This window comes from Mastomys coucha, unplaced genomic scaffold (genome assembly GCF_008632895.1).
Source record: "Mastomys coucha isolate ucsf_1 unplaced genomic scaffold, UCSF_Mcou_1 pScaffold7, whole genome shotgun sequence".
NCBI classification, from domain to species: Eukaryota; Metazoa; Chordata; class Mammalia; order Rodentia; family Muridae; genus Mastomys; species Mastomys coucha.
Genome location: NW_022196913.1, coordinates 35,092,467 through 35,114,061, shown reverse-complemented (window position 1 = coordinate 35,114,061; position 21,595 = coordinate 35,092,467). Strand labels below are relative to the sequence as shown.

The 21,595-nt window shown below is 38.4% G+C and overlaps 1 protein-coding gene across 3 annotated transcripts in view; it reads left to right on the top strand.

Moving 5' to 3' along the window:
- Positions 1-21,595, top strand: part of Exoc2 (exocyst complex component 2) — a 164,324-nt gene that overhangs the window by 33,496 nt on the left and 109,233 nt on the right. For all 3 annotated transcript variants that reach the window (XM_031359066.1, XM_031359067.1, XM_031359068.1), the window contains exons 2-6: positions 782-942; positions 3,269-3,445; positions 4,808-4,934; positions 13,316-13,429; positions 14,993-15,117. In XM_031359066.1, the coding sequence (XP_031214926.1) occupies positions 825-942; positions 3,269-3,445; positions 4,808-4,934; positions 13,316-13,429; positions 14,993-15,117 (661 nt within the window). In that variant the 5' untranslated portion in view covers positions 782-824. The remainder of the gene's footprint in view (positions 1-781; positions 943-3,268; positions 3,446-4,807; positions 4,935-13,315; positions 13,430-14,992; positions 15,118-21,595) is intronic.

The window sequence follows — 21,595 nt, the reverse complement described above, 5'->3', positions numbered from 1 at the left end:
AGATGAAGGAGGGGAGGTAGAAGTCTAGTTCTGACAAGTTTTAAACACAGCCTGAAGTATTTTATGAACTGTGGGTATCCTACAAAGGCTTTTAAAAGCAAGGGTGAAATTGGTTAGATGCCTAGTTTTGAGAACTAACATAATTGCTGAGAGTGGAGATCGCAAATTAGAGTACAGTATTTGAGCATAGCTCTATTTTGACTTCCCTGCATGTGTTTTTATCCATGCTGTCAGTTCTTAGCAGTAAGTGAATATGTTTTTCTGCCTATAAATCTATGCCATACATGTTCAGGAAGCATCTGTAATTCATATGAGGACATTTGCATTTTGAGTTAGTTGTATGTATATGTATGTACTATATGATAGAAAGTATAAACTACACTATAGTCCAAATAAAGTGAATTCCTATACCTACAGGAATATATATATTTTAATTACAACTGTAGTATATTTCTTAGAAAACTTGGAGAGTAGAACAATAAGATGATTTCATGTAGTATTTGTGATTCAATTGTGTAGGCCTAGAGCTGTACATTAACAATGTGATAAAAACGTTTGGAATCTGGGACTTACCTTTTTGCTTCTTTGAAATATTTCTCACAGTGCTAACAAATGTCCATTATAAACTTCATCTTTGGTAAATGTTGATGGATACAGTGAATGACCAAACCAATCAAAACTCCAGAACTGTAGTGAATGAATACTTTTTATGTTTTGGTACCAGATGTCAAACATTCCTATTCTTATAGTCTCTGTTGGCCCCAATCCTCTCTTTTAACAGGTTGCTTCTATAACTGGATCACGAGTTTGCTGCACAGAGTACAATGTCTCGATCCCGGCAGCCCCCACTCGTGACAGGCATCTCTCCAAATGAAGGGATACCCTGGACCAAAGTTACAATTAGAGGGGAGAATCTGGGTACTGGTCCCACTGACCTTATAGGTAAGGGAATGGCCTCTGGTGCATTGTGACAAGCTGGGTTTTATTATTAATGTAGGATACATAGTTTTGAAATAGTTATCTCTATGAAATGAGCTGAACAAAAAGGAATTATTTTCTATTCTTTTTTTTTTTTTATGGAAGTCATTGTCAAATTATGCCATCTTTCTACAAATCCTTTAGAAATTCTTTTCATGGCTAATGTTTATTCCTGTTTCTTCAGCTTGGAGAGTCCTGCTTATGTTGCTAAGATGAAACCTTAATACTGTTTTTAAAAATAGAAATGAATGTTGGGTACTTGAGCTAGCATGCAGATTTTAAATGTAACTTATAATAATTATATAAACTACAAATGAAGTTGTAGAGGTGAATTCCCAGAACATGCTGTTGGATCTTGTCTAATCTTTCACATGAGTTCATTCTAGACTCCACATTCTCACAACTGGTTTCATAATTGACAGAAACCCAGTGCTGAGTTCTAGAGTCTGAACTGGAACTGCCTTCCCTGCATTAACTGCCAGTTTACTAGGTTTTGACCATGCAGAAAATATTTTCTTTTTAGAGGAAGCAAATTGAAATTTAGCCCTATAGTCAATAACTGAGGTCTGTGCTTCCCAGACCATCATCTTTGCTATGGTTTCTTAATTACATTCTGTGTAATTTCCTGTTCTTATCCCTAGCTATAGTGTTTGAGAGTTTAGTTAAACATCTCTTAAATTTATTCTTACAAAGATAGGTGTATGCAGAGTATGACCTTGAACTTCTGACCTTTTTGCCTCTTTCTACCAATTGCTGGGATTGTAGCCATACACAACCATGCTTGATGTGTGCTGTGCTGGGGACCAGGGCCAGGGCTTTGTGTATGCTAGGCAAGCATTCTACTAGAGGAGCTATATTCCAGCCCAAAGATTGTCAGGTCTCATCCAGTGTTTTGACTTTGGATGTAGTTCGGTCCTGTTGTTTCTTTATCCATGCTACAAAATAATCCTTGGAATGCATGAAAACATATCATGTAGATGGAATTCATTTCTAAAATTATATCCTATATGATGTTAAAATACAGCAATTAACAGTCTCTGTACATTTTGATTTTGCTTTAGTTTTGAATGGTGCTATTTTTATTTGACCAAGTGTATATGACTTTCCTAATCTTGCTAGTTTAGCTTTCAACCTGCCACATCTGTTGCCAAGAACTCATTTTTAAAAAGAGCAAATTCAACTTGTTAAATAATTTAACTGTTTTTAACTGAAATACACCTATATTAGTCAAGTAAAAACACTATAAAATCTACTTTACTTGGAATTCTCTTATTTCTTAAAAATTGAAGCTAAACCAGGTTTGGTGGAGGACTCCTTAAACTCCAGCCTTGGCAGTCAGAGGAGGCAGATTTTTCTCTGTTTTGTTGAGCCCAGCCTGGTTGACAGAATTCCAGGCCAGTCAGCACAACATAGTGAGACTCTGTGTTAACAAACAAACAATAGAAATAAAAAAATTTTAGTACCCCCAAACAATATAAAATGAAGCTATTATATTTCATGAAGTTAGATTTGTTAGTTTTTAGTAAGTAAGCAAAAAATAAAAAGCTTAAGAAATAAATAGGACACATGATCTTATTTTCATTTTGTGATAAAAAAAAAATTGAAGTCTGCCCCCATCCCTCAGTTTGAATTATAGTGTTGTTACCTGGCAGGGTAATCAACTCATGAGTGATTTACAATACTGTTGTTTTACACTATACTCTGGCCGGGATTGCTTTCAGTCACTTGTTAGGGTGGTGATGGGCCTCTGTTGGGGTTTACTGGAAGCTGAGTGATGGAAGGCTACTGTAGTGTCAGTTTTATTAGGAAAACACTAAAGCAGATAAACCACCACTGAGAAGCTCCTGTGGAGATGTGAGAACTGAGAGTAACTCAGGAGTAACCCAGTGTGTCTGTGAATCACTGTGCTCTAGCTGTGTGTGAGACACATTAAATATCCACTTTAGTCCATTCAATAGACTGTGGAACTGAACACCAGAAAAGGCACACACAAATTCTTTTTAGAAGATGGATAAGCTTAGAATCTTTTGGAAATGATCACTAAATGTATTCATGTATTTTAACACCCTGTGTTAAACTTAAGTTAATAATTTAAACTTCTAATAGTAGCAGTGCTTTCTGAAAACAATTTAAGTCTTGTAGTCTAAATAATCTGACTGCTTGGACTGTAGTCCATTAGTGTTCTAATTCTGCTGATGGTGGAAGAAGTGAAGGAAGTCTTAGGTATCAGAGAGAAAACCAGATTCCACAGCCTATTTTTCATTTGTTGTATACATTCTTTTACTTTCAGGCTTGACAATTTGTGGACATAATTGCCTCCTCACAGCAGAATGGATGTCTGCAAGTAAAATTGTCTGTCGAGTGGGACAAGCCAAAAATGACAAAGGAGACATTATTGTCACAACCAAGTCAGGGGGCAAAGGAACCTCAACTGTCTCTTTTAAGTTACTGAAACCTGAAAAAATAGGTAAGACTCTTTAGTGACTTTATCTTAAAGAAAACGTATTGACCTTTAGATATTAAAACTGGTAGAATTTGTATAAAACACACTTAACTGTCAGGCTTTATTAGATATAGTGTGTTCATTTTGACCATACTGAAATGTGTCTCAGAGTTTGCATTAATCTTCCTTTGTTGGCGACTCTCATGGTAGAGCCTTGAGGGCTGGCTCTGAACTGCCTGTGCAGCCATTCTCTTTGAGAGGCAGTTCCCTAAGCTGACTGTCAGTGTGAAGACAGGTCTAAGAATTATTGTCTTTCCAAGTTACTGGTGAGATCTGTGCCTTGGCTCCTTGATCTTGAACATATGACATTACTTTAATGCTGTTATGTAGTTAAGATTCTAAGTGAAATAGCTTCTACTTCTGTCCTGCTTTGTTGCAGCCCAGAGTCCCTGCAGCGGTGAAAGCCGTGCTGTACTGAGTACGGCAGTACAGAGCTTGGTTCCATGAAAGAGAACACTATCTTTAGAGTTTGTATCTTGTTTGCAGATGTGTACCTAGTCTGTTTTCCCTGAATAATCTGTTTTTTCCATTGTGCAAGTTATGTATTCTTAACCAATTTAATTTTTTGATATTTTATTGCATTTATCAAATTGATAGTCTAAGATTTTTTTTTCTAATCATGTAGGACATTTCCAGCATTTAGCATAATGAAGAGAATAAGAAATAACAAGGACTATGCTAATTTTGCATGGCTATTCATAAATACACGTTAGTGTTTAAAGAGAAAAAGAGAGTTTTCAAAAACAATTTTCACGCATTTGCATTGCACCTGTAGTGAAATGACTTTAGATTATGGAAAAGAACCTTGATGTTAGCTACAAGTCATGCTAGTGTGATGGCTTCTCAGCAGGCACACGCAGGAAGCTTGCTGTGGAGTTCGTGCTTAACCTGAGTCTTTTAGGACTTGACATTTCTCAGACATTTTTTCCAAAAAGTTCAGAATATTTTCTTGGATAAAGAGATATTGTAAGTTATATTGTTTATCTTATACTTTACTTTCCAAATGATATTATCAACTTAATCATCAATATTAACAAAGTACAAATAATATTATGTTATTCAGAAAACATCTGTCTTTTTCAGACTGTTTTGTGAGTGGCTTAAAATCACCTCCACTGAATAATGCATAGTGAAATCATATTATAAGCCAAGAAGTGTTACTTTTGCCATTATAGATTCTCAGTATTTGTTATAAAGTCACCAGGCATGAAAAGAAATTGAGCTGTAGTGCCCTTTGTATGTCTTACAAAATAAAGCACTGTGGTGAGATGTAAAGGCACCTGGAGAATCTCTGTCTTACTGAGTGCATATTCCTAACACTTACAGGCATTTTGGATCAGTCTGCAGTGTGGGTAGATGAAATGAATTATTATGATATGCGGACTGACAGGAACAAAGGGATTCCCCCCTTGTCTCTCCGTCCTGCGAATCCTCTTGGCATTGAAATTGAGAAGTAAGTGCCCTCTGGCTCTTTAATTTCACAATCTAAGAGTTTTATGTTATTGATGTGGAGGGATTCATATTTAGAGGTATCCTGGAGAGTACAGGAGAAGGCAGTTCACCCACGTGGGTCATTTGCTGTATTATTTATTTTGATTATTAACTTTTTATTTTTATGGTAATATGTATGAGGCTTGACAAATTTTGCTTCAGTCAATGGTTTCACAGATAAAAAAAATCTTTGACAAATTTATTTTAGTATTCTAGGAGGAGTTTACATTTTATGATAAAGAATGATTTGAAATTTTAATAACTACTATCTTTTGGTTTGGGGGATTGGCTGTGGAAAGTGTGACATGATAGGCAAGTGTTCTATTACAGAGGTGTCCCCCATTCCATAATATACTCTTGATTAATGATATGAGCATCAGTACCTTTTAATATGTTTAGATAGTATTTGAAATCAGTAGAATTATCTATTCATTTGCATCAGTTTCCTAGAAATAATTTAGAATAATTTGGTCCAAAGGGATCTTTTGTTTTTGATATGTCCTGCCTAAATTCTTACTTAAGTCAGCCTTATTTAGCTTTATTTATCAGAATTCGAGCTGGGCGGTGGTGGCGCACACCTTTAATCCCAGCACTTGGGAGGCAGCACTTGGGAGGCAGAGGCAGGTGGGTTTCTGAGTTTGGAGCCAGCCTGGTCTGCAGAGTGAGTTCCAGGACAGCTAGGGCTACACAGAGAAACCCAGTCTCGAAAAACCAAAAAAAAAAAAAAAAAAAAAAAAGTGACAGTTAGTGATATATTGTTTCATAAGTGAATTGTGAATTTAGTGTTTTGTTTGACCAACTTTTTTCATATATCTTAAGCAATTCATAATGTATTAATTTTATCTAATTTATTTTCTGGCCTTAGTAATTTTGATTACAGAGTTATGTGATGGGTGTTGCCTCATGAACAGTAATAGAAGGTAACAAGTTAGTTCTATTAATGTCTTACCCAAATCTGCAATTTGGGTTTTCTAAGAATGAGGACTATTTTTTTCCACTAAACTTTAAATACCTAACCTTCATATCTACACTTGAAGATCATTAATACTTATGAGAGCAGACTGCATTTTCACTGCTATGGTGTCCCTGCTCAAGTGGATATAAGGGGCCATTTTGGGTGGGAATTGTTTGTTGAAAAGCCCTAGAGTGTAGCAGCTTTTAGTGAGCTTGGGATGTCTAGTTAGCATATTTAAAGCAGGGAACAGTCTAAAACTGTTTCAAGTGTTTTCCATATCCTGTAAATTAAGATTGAGACAGTTCAGAATAGAAGAGTAAAGGGCAGATATGTTTGAGCACCCGGTCAAGTATGCATACATAGGCTTGCAGTTGATAGAAAACCCATGCAGGGCCTGCATCAAAACTCCTGAAAGTTATCTTCCTGAGGCTGCTGTGAATTATGGGAAGGAGGGATCATCTGACTGCTCTTTCTTAGTCTTTACAGGTAAAGGAGAAAAAGGGATTCACATGCTCTGTAGGAGAGTGAGACAGACCAGCTGTTTTAGTTAGGGTTCCTACTGTCTTGGTAAAACACCATGACCAAAAGCCACTTGGGGAGGAGAAGGTTTATTTTATCTTCCTACTCCTAGTTCACAGTCCATCACTGGGGAAATCAGGGCAGGAACCTGGAGGTAGGAGCTGATGTAAAGGTCATGGAGGAGTGAGTACTGCTTACTGATTTGCTTTGCAATTTGCAGCCTGTTTTCTTACAGCACCTAGAACCTCCAGTTGTTGTGTGACAACATTTTTAGAGAGACACAGCTCACATGTCTACTCTCTCCAGATAGGCCAAAGTAAGGATACCACCAGAGTCTAATTGGTGAACCCAATTTTAATGGGGTTACTTACAGGAGTCTGGCCAAAGGGGTTACTTATAGGAGTAGAAGTGACTCAAAGCAGCTGCTTCACTAAAGCCCACCCCAGCATGGGTGACAGCTCACAAGGCTGGGAACCTGGAATATTGCACAGCCTGCAGGCAGCTCAACAAGTTGGAGAGTGTTCTTTCTAGATGATAAGTTTGTCTAAACCTCTTCTAGGTAGCTTGGCTTGTTTTTTCTTCTTCCAGGCAGCTGTTCTGGTCTCAGAGTCTTTTCAGCTCATCCTCACTTTGAGAGAGATTCTCAGCTTTTATTTATGCTTACTCTACCCCATAGGGGCCTAGTGAATCTGGTCAGTTTCAGGGACTTCCATAAGCAATTTTGCGTTGTTTACCTTCTGCTTAAGGAACTTGAGGGTGGAATGTTTTAATCTTGGGAGGAAACTATATATAACACCAGTACTACCCATAACAGGCAGGGCCCTATGGCTTGCCTGCAGGCCAGTTTTATAAAGGCGTTTTCTCATTTGAGAGTCCCTGTTCTACAGCTTGTGTCAAGTTGACACAAAGCTGAGTAGTGCAGCAGCCAGTGCTCATTGTCATAGTTGCCACCCTCACTTTCATTCTGACAGATGCTCTTTCCATAGTTCTTGCTGCCTTGACCTCTTCTTACCTTTTGGCCTTGTGCTGCTAGCCACAGAGCACTTTGATGTGAACCATCTCTAGTGGCATTGTAAAGTCAGGAAAGCAGGCAGAAAAATGACATGAAAAAGGACTTGGCTTGCTTTGGAATTTCTTCACATTTCTCTTCAGAAATGTGAGTGTGTGTAGTGTCCTGTGACTTGGGACTGAACTCTGGTTTTGAATTCGGCATGCAGGGCGGACTGCTGACCACTTGAGGTCTGGCCTGATTTTCTTAGGCCTTCCTGTGGGCTCTTGTGAGGGCTGTGCCTGAGGACAGGTGAGCGCTGCAGCCATAGTGGCTTGTGTGCTTACTGATCCTTTGCTTCTCCCTGACTCAGAACACAAACCTTTAAGTAAATAATGTAACTTCATTCTCGTGCTATGATCAAATGTCCTGACCAAAAGCAACTTAGGGGAAAAAGAATTTATTTGACTTAAATAAATTAGGTTACAATATATGGGAAGTCAAGGCAGGAATGGAAAAACCTCATCTCCACAATCATGGATGAAGTGAGAAGGCTCCTGCTCAGGACTCCTGTAGCTCACTCTTAAGCAGCCCCGGGCCCAGCTCAGGACATGGCACCACCCACATTCAAGGGGTTCTTCCCACCTCCATTAACAGTTAAGACAGTTCCTAACAGACATGCCTACCAGCTATCCTGATCTAGATCATTCCTGTCAGAGCCTTTTCCAAGGTGATTCTAGGTTGTGGCAAGTTGACCTTTAAAACCATCACAATTAAGTTTATATAATAATAAATTGGGTTAAAAGTAAAAATAAGTATTATTTAGTCAAATAGGTTTTCTCCCCTTCCCTGTCTTCTTCTTCTGCTCCCTCCCTTCCACCTCTTTAAGAAAGCTGTATGGATTTTCCTGACTTCTGTTCCAGGAGGATTTGTTTATCCTTTTGTTGTCCTGAGGCTCTCTACTGAGTTGCACCCTGGCCCAGGTACAGAAAGAGTGAGGGAAAGGAGGCAGAGTGGCCGACGTTAGTGAGAGTCTGCTTTCCTAACACACGTAACATTTTTTAGTAAGACCCTTTTGTTCCCACATTAATGTTGCATTCGGATTGGAATCTTTACTCTGCCTTTCGTTTTACTAATGTCCTGTATGAATTTCTTAAATCATTTTAAAACATTAAATCATTGGATGAAGGACATGGAGGTTTTAATATTATTTGCTAGTGTAAAAGTAGTAATTAACAAGGTCTGAAGTATAAATGCTTATCATAAAATAATTATTTGTGGTCCTAGTGACTTTTCAGACTGGTGGGAGGTGGCCTTTGGAAGATGAATCAGCACTCAGTAGTTGCCCTGTGAATATGAGATTCACTACAGCTGGCTTTGGTGTACAGTGGAAGGGTGAGGAGTCCTGTGGTGTTGGGCCGGGGTTCTCTGACTGTGAAAAATCAAGTGAGAATAACATAATATAGGCAGGCTCCTTGATGCTTTTGGTATGAGTCAGGTTTTAATATATTTTATTGGTGGACTCAGCATGCATGCCGTCATCTTTCAGCCCCACAAGTTTTTAACAACTGGCATTTATTGGTGCCTTTGACTATTAAAGTCCTTCATGTTCCTAAATTTTTAACTGATGTTTTTGCACACATGGTGCCATGGCACTTATAAAAACGTTACTAATTGCTCTGAAAAGGTAACTTCGCTTTAACTGAGACGAGGCTGCACTTGTAAAAGGTCTGTATTTCTGATTTACTGTGCAGAGTGTCACAAGTACATATGTTCTTGCCTGGTTCCAGTTAGAATGGAGACGAACCATTTCAGCTGTAAAAGAAGATAAAAATAGGCTCGTATTAAGTGAAAGTCCTCACTAGATTTTGTTTCTTGAAAGTCCTGTTTGCCTAAGAAGAATGTTTATCAAAAAAGTCTTGGCAAGGGTACTGGTATGAAATGAAGGCAGAGACATGGAGCTTGGCTCCTGTTTTCAATCACTTCCCACTTTTTGAGTGAGCTATTACTGGGGGTTGGTGGTTTGAGTATTCAATTGGTGCATAGATATTATCTGTTTGATTTCTATATGGATTTTGGGCAGTGCACATCTGGCTCTAGACTTATTGAGTCACATTTCCAACAGAAAGAGACAGTGACCAGTTTTCCCAGTACATTTAGAAATTTGCCTTTACAAAAAAGACAGGGTGAAAGCAGGGTCATTCCTAAGAAGATCATAGCAGCGTCTCGAATTAGAATTTTGTAAAAAGTAGATTTGTGGGCTATGGTACATTGACTAAGTCCAGAAACTATGCCTTATTTTAAAATAAAAAAATTCCCCTAATGTTTAATGTAACATTGTAAATTATGTTGTTGAAATTAAAAGCTGAAAGAAATAAGTGGCACATGCCTTCAAAGAACAGCATTAGTTCATTAACAGTCAGCAGCCCTCCTGCTCTCCAATGCTGCACCATGAGGCACACAAGCACACAGCATACCTTCTAGTATGTGCTTTTTAGATATTCCTTTTGTGTGTCTATTCGGGCACCCTTTCTAGAAGGATGAAGTCTGAGTTGACACTGCCATCTAAAGGAAAGATTTTAAGGGCAGTGGGTGTGATTAGTGACTAAATTGCTTTGATTCCTTCGTGAGAGTATCTGTGAGTTTTCATGGTGCCTCCCATTTTCTCCCTCCCAGCTCGTTGGGGAAAGTGCAGGTGGAGCCTAAACACTTGTTCTTTCACGTAATTAAGCTGTTGTGATCCTCAGGAGTAAATGGAACCTGGAGAGCTTAGTTGCTTTCCCAGACTGTGCATAAAGGTGGAAGGATTTGGGGGCTGTGCTCTTATGGCTACCTCATCTCTGCCTAGCCCCTGGGAGTCCTGGCATGAGTCAGAAGCACTTTGCAGCCCTTGTTTCTATTTCACATTTTCTAGATACACAGGTCAAAGATCAGTCTATTTTAGCTTATTTATTCTAGCTTATTAGGCTAGAATATTAAATCAAGATGCCTTCAGTGATAGATAACAAGAAATGCCAATTCATTTGTCTTAAATAAAAAGGATATTTGTTTTTTCACAATATACAAAATTCAGAGGTGACACACTCTTAGTCATGTCACTTAGGTTTGTGGAACTCAGGTTTGCTCTTATGATAAACCAGTTTCCTTCATAATTACAAAAGTTCTTTACATTTCCTGGTGTTGAAACTTGGCATGATGTCCAGGGATAAAAAAAAAAATGGCTTTTTTTTCTGAGTTTTCTTTAGAATGTGAGACCTTTTTCAGGAATATTCCCATCAGCCTTTCTCAGACATCACTGATTTGAGCAGGGTCGCTGAATAAAGGATAAGAGGAGAGCAGCACATGGTTGGCTTGCAGCTATTGTTGCCCCCAGTGCAGATGCTAGTGCTGTGTGGAGTGTCCCAGGAGTGACAGTCCGGTGTAAGTAAACGCCAGGAGGAAGAGAATGCATCTGAAGGCCCTGGATGTAGGTCCCTGAAAGCCACCCTAGGGAACATGTGAATATGTACACATGGCTCAAATACCCACTGAGCAGAGTACAGGTCTCCTGTGCCAGTACTGGCGAGGGCTCTGGAATGACCCTGCTTCTTCTTTTTTCATCCTGCCCTAGCCCTGGAACTGGAGTTTTAGAGCAAAACTTCTAGGACCTGTAACCAGCAGGTAGCCTCAGCTGCTAACACCAGGATGTAAGTCTTTAAAGACAGTAGCATCAGAGGCTACCAGCATGTCACATGTGGCTGTTGTAAAGAGAGTAGAGTGCCACTCATCTCATACTCCCTCACATGTCTTACACTCTCCATGAGCTTGGTATCTCTGTTGAAGATGTCTTTTAACAAACCCAGCTCTGCTTCATAGTGGCTCCTTCTGAAACTCTTTTCTGTGTTGGTCCAGGAACCCAAGATAACCCTTATCTGGGTTAAGGTTTTTAAAAATGTAAGAGAGCCCCTTGGCTGCTGCAGGTGACTGTGTCTCAGTTCCTTTTACCTCTGATGAGACCACATTAGGAAGTACAGATAAGACATTGGTCTCAAGTCCACTTTCAGATAATTGGCATGTACCTGAGGATTAAAAGAAGGTAGGATTGGGGTAAGGGATACTAGGTGTGTATGATTTATTAGTCCTTGCAAAGGTGTGCTCTCAGTGGTCACTTTCTCAGTTTAGATTCTGTATGTTTGTTGAAGAAGTTCTTGTTCTGTGTGGTGGTTTTAATAGAAATGGCTCCCATAGACTCATGGGTTTGAATGCTTGGTGCATATATGGGGAATGACACTAATAGGAGCTGTGGCCTGTTGGAAGAATTGTGTCACTGTGGAGGCCAGCTTTGAGGTTTTATTTGCTCAAGCTAGGTCTTGTGTGGTAGTCTCCATCTGCTGCCTGTGGATCCAGATGTAGGACTCTCAGCTCCTTCTCCAGTACCATATCTGCCTGTGTGCTGCCATGCTACCCTCCATGATGATAATGCACTAAACCTCCAGCCCCAAGTAAATGTGTTTCTTCATAACGGTTAAAGTGGTCATGGTATCTCTTCACAGCAATAAAACCCTAAGACATTCTGTGAGTGGGCCCATCTGGTTCTTATAAGATGATGACATTTGTATTAGTATGCAGCCTTGCTGTCATGGAGAACTGTACTTGTTTGGGATGGTCTGTCCAAGGTAACTAAAAATTTAGGGTAAGGACTCCTGTGCCTTCTGTTATCTTGTGAGTAATGAGTCAATACAAAACCAGTTTTTAAGTGCCTGTAACAGCCTACATTGTGATAAAGTAACTAATGGAGGAAGGATAGAAAGCCTGTCACCATCTACCCCCTGTGACAGTCAGTCCATCAGCTATTGGTCATGACTAGGAAAAGGAAGCAAAGATACTACCTTGGGATGAAGATGAAGCATTGGTCATGGTAGGCTCCTTAGAATGTGTGGGAGCTTATGTGATACTTAAGGTTCTAGACACATGTGTGGAAACACATGAACTGCTGTGTTTTCTTTTAGTATAGGGGTGTTTCTCATTGAGTAAAATGTAAAAGTATCAGTCTATAAAGGGATGTTCTGTTTATACTGTATAATTTGACTTGAGCAGTCTATCAGGGCTGGGGAAACATTTTTCATAAAGGGCTTAGCAAGTCAGAGGAATAAAGTACACAGAAATATGGCATGGATAGAGGGTATAATCTGTTTGAGACTCTGAAGCTTTTAGTGTGGGAACTGGAGTTGCAGAATTGTGTCCTAAGAGATGAGCAGGTTTAGTACAGAGAAAATCTTGAAATTGGAATTGAGAACTTGGACTTCATCTTGCAAACAGAGATGTGGGTCAGCAGCAAAGCCTGTAAGGTTGTATGCCTAGGGACAGGGTCTGGTCAGGATAGACATGGTGTGAACTTTCCCTGAGGGATAACAAACATCTGTTCAACTTAGGACAGTGACAGGCCAGTGTTCACCTCAGATGGGACAATGACAGGCCAGTGTTTACCTCAGTTAGGACAATGACAGGCCAGTGTTTACCTCACATAGGACAATGACAAGCCAGTGTTTACTTCGGATGGGACAATGACAGGCCAGTGTTCACTTCAGTTAGTGCAATTACAGGCCAATGTTCACCTCAGATGGGACAATGACAGGCCAGTGTTCATCTCAGATAGGACAATGACAGGGTAAAGAAATGATTCCACCTGTGCTGGTTAATTTTAAATGTCAGATTGCCACAACAAAGCTTACATGGTAGGAAATCAGTCATATGGTAAGTATATTCCATACATATATTCAAATATGTTTTTGATATCTTATTATATGTAAACATGCAGGCTTGTATATTAATTTATTGTGTAGTTCTTGGGGATGCTAGTATCAGAGCAGTTGTAATGTATGTTAACTCTTTTTCTCTTTAGATGTAAACTTCCTCAGAAGAACTTAGAAGTGTTATTCCATGGCATGAGTGCTGATTTTACAAGTGAGAATTTTTCAGCAGCCTGGTATCTCATAGAGAATCACTCCACCACCAGGTTAGTGGACATCAGATCCTGATCACTGGGGCTTCAGACAGCAGCTTATGTAGTAACACTGACTTAAGTCTGGTCGTACAGTTGGTAACATAGTTGTAGCTCTGTGAGGTGACTTTGCTGAGTCCCTGTCTGTCAGCTTGTCTGTTTCCATGTTTGTAAAATGTCATTCTTAGAAGACTTATTCCTGATGCTACCTGTAGTCTTAGTAAAGGACTAAGTAGAGGACTGCCCTTATCAGTCACATGAAAATGGTAATTGTGTGGGAAATGGAGAGCACCTGCCTTCCCTGACCTCAGAGCACAGAAACCTGAGTCGATTTTGATAAGGAGGTGGTTGGCTCTCCAAGGTCATACGTTCCTTTGGCATTTTCCCGTACTATAAAGATCACATTTGGAACTTTTTGCCAGATTGATTTAAAATGGTAATATTAGTGAAAATATTTAGATAAAGAGTTGATTGTTAGCCTGACAGTGGTGGTGCATGCCTTTAATCCCAGCACTTGGGAGGCAGAGACAGGCGGATTTCTGAGTTCAAGGCCAACCTGGTCTATAGAGTAAGTTCCAAGACAGCCAGGGCTATACAGAGAAACCCTGTCTCAAAAGAGTTGATTGTTACTTAAGATATATATTCTCTACAAGTCAGTGGATTAAAGAATATATTAACATAATTTAGTCACTTACTGAGGTGAAAACCACTATTAGAAAACGTGAAGAAAAGTTGGTATTTGAGTACATAAATTTGATCTGATAGTGTTTTAAAGCAAGTATTGTAAGAGTCAGTTTATAATTGTAGAAGGTTGCTTCAATTTTTCATTATGGACACATTTTTTCCTGTTATAACTCAGAATTGATGTGTTTTGTATATGGAGTTACTACTTAAAGCAATACCACAGATTTTATTAACAGATTTTTGTCAGATCAAGTGGAAATACAATTTCCAGGATACCTTTTCTCCCTCAGCTTTTAATGGAGATACAATGGTATGGTCTTATTTTTTGTTGCTTTATTGCAGACTTTTAAGCTGGCATACACAGGAGTGGGCTTTATCATGGTGCTTCATGCACGCACCTCATGTGCCTTGATTCTTGATTCTTGTTTAAATCGTGAGTCACCCACAGGCTTTGTGTAATTTTGCCATTAAGGACAGAGGACTATGTATTGAGTGGTGTGATGAGAGTCGTGTTCAGGGTTCCAGGACACTTGTATGAGAGAGTGGGAAAATCTGCTTTTGATCTACTGCACCTTAATTAGGTCAGTCGAAGATACTCAGAACTTCTGTCTGCCAAATCATGTATATTATATCTACATTTGTACTTACTTCTTAGGGATCTGATGTGCTTGGAATTATCATCTGTAGATATAAGACTACTTTCATATCTGTCAGCTATCAAAAAATAAAAGGTTTAGATCTAGATAAGAATTTAAAAGGTTTTTTTTTTTGTCTTTATGTAGTTATTGAATTAATGTAGTGCTTCACAGGGACTTTAGTATGTCTAGTGTTTTACATGGAATGCATTATCTTGTCAGGAGTCTCCGACAGTTGATTTCTTTTAATTTGTTTCAGTTTTGAGCAGCTCAAGATGGCAGTCACCAACCTCAAAAGGCAGGCCAACAAGAAGAGCGAGGGTAGTCTGGCGTATGTGAAGGGCGGCCTCAGTACCTTCTTTGAAGCTCAAGATGCTCTCTCAGGTAAGGCGACCCTGAGAACCAGCTGCTGGGGCTCCCACTGTGGAAACCTGACACTGTGCTCCCGCATGTTTATGGGGTGTGACATTTGGTCTGTATTTATAAAAGTAGAGGTTTAAAACGTACCATAAATATTTGTTGCAGACTAGGCTGGAATTTCTTTGAAGGCCTAGTACTGTAAATATTTGTCTCTAAGGCTCTGCTGACCCATCTTACTGTGAGACAGGAGACCCCCCTACCTCTCTATGATGCTCAGCTTACTCTTTGAGGCTGATAAGAAATTGAATCCCAGTGGGCAAAGTTCTAGAATTCTTAAAGTCACTTTACAGACATCACATCTTACTCATGTGCCTAATTCTAAAAATATTCCCTAGTATGTGTTTTATTTGGAAAGGCCTGATGAAGATGTGGCATTGTTTTTAGCCATTACTCCAAAGGTCTCTAACATACACAGTCACAACTGCTCACTCTGACATCCTATTAAAAGAAAGAAAAATTGTGTTATCAGAGCTTTAGATATTGCAGTGAAAGATAACAAATAACAGATAACAAAAGGCAGTTTACAAAAACTGCCTTTTGTTTATTTTTATGTAGTAAAAATATATAATATGTATTTTTATATATTATTAGTATATAAATATACATTAATAAAATTTACCACAATTATTACTTTTGAAAATTAAAGTCTCTATAACTAAGTACTTTTATTACATTCATTTGTTTGTTTATTTAGAGAAAGAGAGAGAGAGAAGAAAAAGGGGGAGAGAGGAAGAGAGAGAAAGTATGCGTGCGTGCGTGCGTGCGTGCGTGCGTGCGTGCGTGCGTGCGTGCGTGTGTGTGTGTGTGTGTGTGTGTGTGTGTGTGTTCCATAGCACTTGTGTGGAGGTCAGAGGACAACTCGTGGAAGTCATTTCTTTTCTCCATCATATGGATCATATGGTACCTGGGATGGAACTCAGGCTGTCAGACTTGGTGGCAGTACTTTTGTCCACTGAACCTTCTTACCCATCCACACCTATTTATCTTACTTAACTGTATATTAGAGGGCTACACCTTCAGAAAGATATATTTTTAATATTTAACATATTGAAATATTTGATATTTAATTATTACTGTTGCTTTTTTAAACCCAACAAATTCCTCTTTTCACTAAGTGTATATCTCATATTATCCTTTCCTTGTAGGTGGAAGTTAGGACTTTGGTTAGGTGAAATCACACTGGGAGGGAGTGGAGCAAGGAGACTCTCTCCAAGGTGACCTGTGGTGTCTTGTGGTTGCTGATGTATTACTGATGTTGCTCTGCATTACCAGGATTTGTTTCTTTGGCAATCAGAGAGACCTGAGCTTGTATGAACAGTTTCATGTTGTAATACAAATACAGTACTTACCAAACATTTACTCTAGAACAGTGGTTCTGAACCTGTGGATCATGACCCCTTTCACAGGGAATGTCTAGTAGCATTGTAAAACATAAATATTTATAATGTGATTTATAACAGTAGCAAAATTGCAGTTATGAAGTAACAATGAAAATAATTTTATGTTTGGGGATCATTACAGCACAAGAAACTGTATTAAAGGGTGGCAGTGTTAGGAAGGTTGAGAATCACTGATCTAGAAGTATGTGGGGAGCTTCAGATTGAACCAAGATCATAATGATATTAGTATGTAATAATTTAATTACTTTATAGCATATACAAAATAATTATCTTAGTCAATTTGACATAGTCAATTTGAAAACATTACCAACATGCCATAAATCTGGCTCCTTTGTTTTTTTATAGAAAGAGAAAAGCTATTGTTGAAAACCAGAAATAATAAACAAATTATTTTGCTGGTAGAGGTAATCATATTAACATTGCGATGTATTTTCTTTTAGTTTGTTTTTCTTTGCTAATATGAGAATATATAACAGTGAGATCATATCATATGTGGAGTTGTATATACTAGAAATCTTTTTTCTTTAATTAACTTATTTACTTGGTTATATGCATGCAAAGTGACTTTTTTCATAATTTTTTCAAATAATTTATGAACTTTGATTCTATTAACTTCCTGCCCAGCCATCCTATTCTCTCTCTCTGGTAGCTCCCCTTCCTTTTCCTTCTGTGTGTATATGGAGAAGATGTGGTATCTGGATATGCTTACCTCACTTACTAAGAACTCCAGTACATCTTTTTTCATGTAAAGACACAATTTCATTTTTAATTGTGGCTGAATAAAACTGTTTGTTGTTTATTTAAATCATCTATCTATCATCTATAATCTGTCACATTTTCCTTATTCGTGCATCTGTTGGTGGGCACCTATGCTAACTTGATAACTTGCCTATTGTGTGTAATACTGCAGTAAGCATAGATTTGCAGATCTTCTCTCTGGTATGCTGACTTCGATGCCTTTGAGTGTATTTTCAGGAATGGCATGTCTAGATCATATAATAGCTCTATTTTTTATCTGTTGAGGAGCCTTCATAATGGCTGCATTATAGTCTCAGCAGTGTATAAAGGCTCTTTCCCCTACCCAACCCCTGTATCCTTGCCAGCACTGTTTGTTTGTCTTTCTTGATAATCACATTTGAATGAGTGAGGTGGAATCCCAGTGTATTTGCATTTGACTTTCTCTAATGACTAAAGATGATAATCGTTGTCTCATCTTCCATGCATCATCTTTTGAGAAGTACCCTCTCATTGCCTTTTTCCATGTGTTAGAGCTATTATGAGGTTTGATACCTAGTTTTTAGTTCCATCCATATTCTAGATATCAGTCCCCTGCTATATGTGTCATCAGCAAAGCTTTTCTCCCTTCTATAGACTGTGTCTTTAGGGATTATTTTCTTTACTGTACCAAGGATTGTAATTTCATGCATTCACATTTGTCAAATCCTGGTTTTATTTCCTGAATAATTTTAGTAATTTTCAGAAAGTCCTTGCTTGATCCTGTATTTTGAAAGGTTTTTCTCTGTTTTCTTTGAACACTTTCACAATTTCAGGGTTCATTTTGTACAGGATGTTTAGAGATTTTTGTTGTTAACTTGTTTGCTCAGTTTTTTTTTAAACCAGATGAGAAATAGGGATTTAGTTTCATTCTATAGATATCCAACATGTAGATACCATTTCCCTAGTTAAAGAGACTGTCTTTTCTCTACTATATATTTTTGACACCTTTGTCAAAAATTATTGGTCATCTCTTTTATTCTGTTAGAGTGTGTGTGTGTGTGCATGTGTTAGTGTTAGTACTGTGCTATTTTTCCTATTGTGGCTTATAACTTTAGTATGATACCTCCAGTTTGTTTTTCTTTTTGCTCAGTATTGCTGTGGCTGTTCAGTGTTTTGTGCTTCCTTATGAAACCCAGGATTATTTATTTGCATAGAGAATGATACTCGAATTTTGATAGAGATTCCATTGAATGTGTAAATAACTTTCAATAACAGCCACTTTTACAATACTAATCCTGCCAGTGTATGAACGTGGGAGATTCTTCTAGTTTTTAATATTCTAGTTTTTTCCTCCCAGTGTTTTAAAGTTTTCACTGTAGAGACCTTTTACATTCTTAAGATTATTCCTAGATTTGTTTCATTTTGTTCTGTTGGGGGGCTACTGTAATTGAAATTCTCTTTTCCTGATTTCTATTTTTCTACATTCTTTATTGGTGTATGTTTAGTAAAGCTACTGTTTTTGATGTTCATTTTTATATCTTGCTACTTTGCTGAAAGTGTTCATTGATCTAAATGTTTCTGGCAAAATCCTTTCTTGTAAATACAGGATCTTGTCAACTGCTATTGTGTCACAGATCTTTCTTAGGGAGATGCACACGCATATGTGTGTCTATTTTCCACAGAGAGGGAACCTATGACAGACCAAAACTACTAAGTCCAACTTGATGAACCTTGAGTTTACTAACACAAGTATGGGTGAGGATTACTTAGAGGAGCAGGGATGACTCAAAAATTCAACTGCATCACCAAAAAGCCAATCCCAACACAGGTGAAAACTCACAAAAGTGCCTTCCTGTAGCTCTTTGCTCCACTTGCAGGTGGCTCTACAGGTCAGAGAAACCGTCTTGGTCTTTTGAGAGACAATTTCTCATTTCCAATATGTGACTTATTTATTTATTTATTTTTAATCTGAGTTTCATGAGTGTCCCTTTATCTTCTGGTGAAAACATTCTTACAACAACGGCAAATGGTGATAATTTAACTCCTTCCATTCTTATTTCTTTTCCCTTTGCTTTCCGTATATCTTCTGGCCAAGACTTCAGGTGCTGCATTGGATAAGAGAGTACAGCACCCCACCCACCTCAGTCCTGCCTTTATAGCAGTGGTTCTCAACCTTCTTATTGCTGCCCTCATTTAATATAACTTTTCATGTTGTAGTGACCCCCAACCATAAAATTATTTTCACTGCTATTTCATAACTGTAACTTTGCTAATGTTACAAATCATAATATAAGCATCTGTGTTTTCTGATGGCCTTTTGTGACTGATCCTTGTAAAAGGGCCATTTCACCCCCAAAGAGGTCATGACCCACAGGTTGAGAACATAGGGGAACTGCCTTCTACTTTTCTGTGATTTAGTATAATGTTAGTACAGATTTATTAGATATAATTTTTATTCTAGGGAAAGTTTCTTCTGTTTCTATTTTTCTGATTTTGAACTTTGTCAGAAGGCTTTCTACATTTATTTTGATGAGCATATGATTTTCTTTCTTGTGTCTATTTATGTGATGTTTATATTTGCTTAGGGATTATTGTTTTAGAGTATATAATATGTTTTGATCTAATCTATGCATATTCTCTCCCTTCCAATTTCCCTTCTGTTTCCCCTAACACTTTTTGTCTCGAAACCTCATGTGCTCTTTTTTAACCCTCATTTAAATCAGTGAGTTTATTTAGTTGTATCTGTATGTGCCTGGTTGGGTGGGGGGCATCTAATGGAGAATGGATTACAGTTCTGGACCTGCAACCTTGATCAACACTGACCTGCTGTGGTGGTTTGAGTGAGATGTCTCCCAGAGTCTGGGCCATGTGATTACTTGGACCCAGTTGGAGGTGCTGTTTGGCTATGTTTAGAAGATGGGGCCTTGTTAGAGGAAGTATGTCAATGAAGACAGGTTTTGGGGGTTCAGACCTTTACACTATTCCCAGTGCACTTTCTGTTTTGTGCTTTTGGTTCAAGATGTCAGCTCTCAGCTTCCTTCTCAAGCAAATATGTGTTCGCTCTGTCATCATGGACTCCTAACCCTCTGGAACCATAAGCCTAAATAAACCCTTCATTTTATAACTTGCCTTTGTCATAGTGCTTTATCACAGCAATAGAATAGTCACTAATACACACTTCCCTCCTCCTCACCCATCAGATGAGGGTGGAACTTTATAAACATTTCTCCACTTCTGTGTCGGCTTGATATTGGATAGGCCTTACACACACAATCCCAGCCTCTGTGAAGTCATGTGTACAACAGAGTTATCATATCTGACAAATATTAATTCACTGTAGATGTCAATTCCCTCTGGTTCTTAACAGCCTTTTTGTGCTCTCTTCTGTGCAATGGTTCTTGAACCTTGGTGGAGGGAGGTCTGATGTAGATGTCCAATTTAGAGCTGAATGGTCAAGTCTCTCTACACATCAGTCAGTTGTAGCTACCTATATTGATCTGCATCTGCATAAACAAATGTCTCTAATGAAGACTGAGGAATGCACTAATCTATGTATATGAAGATAAGAACTTTGAGTGCAGCTTATTATAATGGTTCTCCTCTAGGATCTTGCCATCCATAGGTTTTTGTGCCACTCAACAGTCAGATATAAGTTCTGTCTTATGGAAGAGATTTTGAATCCTTTTGGAAAGTAGGTTGGTTACTCCCATGACATTCCTCCCACTATTGTACCAGTAGTCATGTCCTGCCAGTTATTATGACTCTCAGGGCTTACAGCCAGGTAAGAATGCTGATGAGGTTTCTTCCCTGTAGCATGTGTAGCACTTTCCAGCACTATGAAAGCTACATGGTAGAGATGAGGTTTCTAGGTTAGTACCAGCTGGATTTTTCCATGTCTTGCCATCAGGTTCTGGAGGGAACTAAGAACAATGACAGTAGCAGTGATAATGATGAAAATGGAGGGGCCTTTGGGACCCCACTGACCAGGAACTTGAAAAGAAGTACACTACACCTCTCATTCAGCTTTTTATTTGGTTATGGCTTGTGGCATTGTGTTCGCTCCTACCTTCATTATAGGGTAACTCCACTGCATTACTCATACATGTATGCATGTATGTACACACATATATGCATATATGTGAATGTATATATTTTGTGAAGGTTTTACAATAGTAGGTTTCCATAGTGCACTTTCAGATGTCTTGTGTTAGTTATCTCTTCCCATGATTCCTCTTCTTCCTTGCTTTCCTGTTCATATCCCATTTAACCTTCCTGTTTCGTTATCTGCTTTATTTTACCCTTTCTTTTTTTTTTTTTTTTTTTTT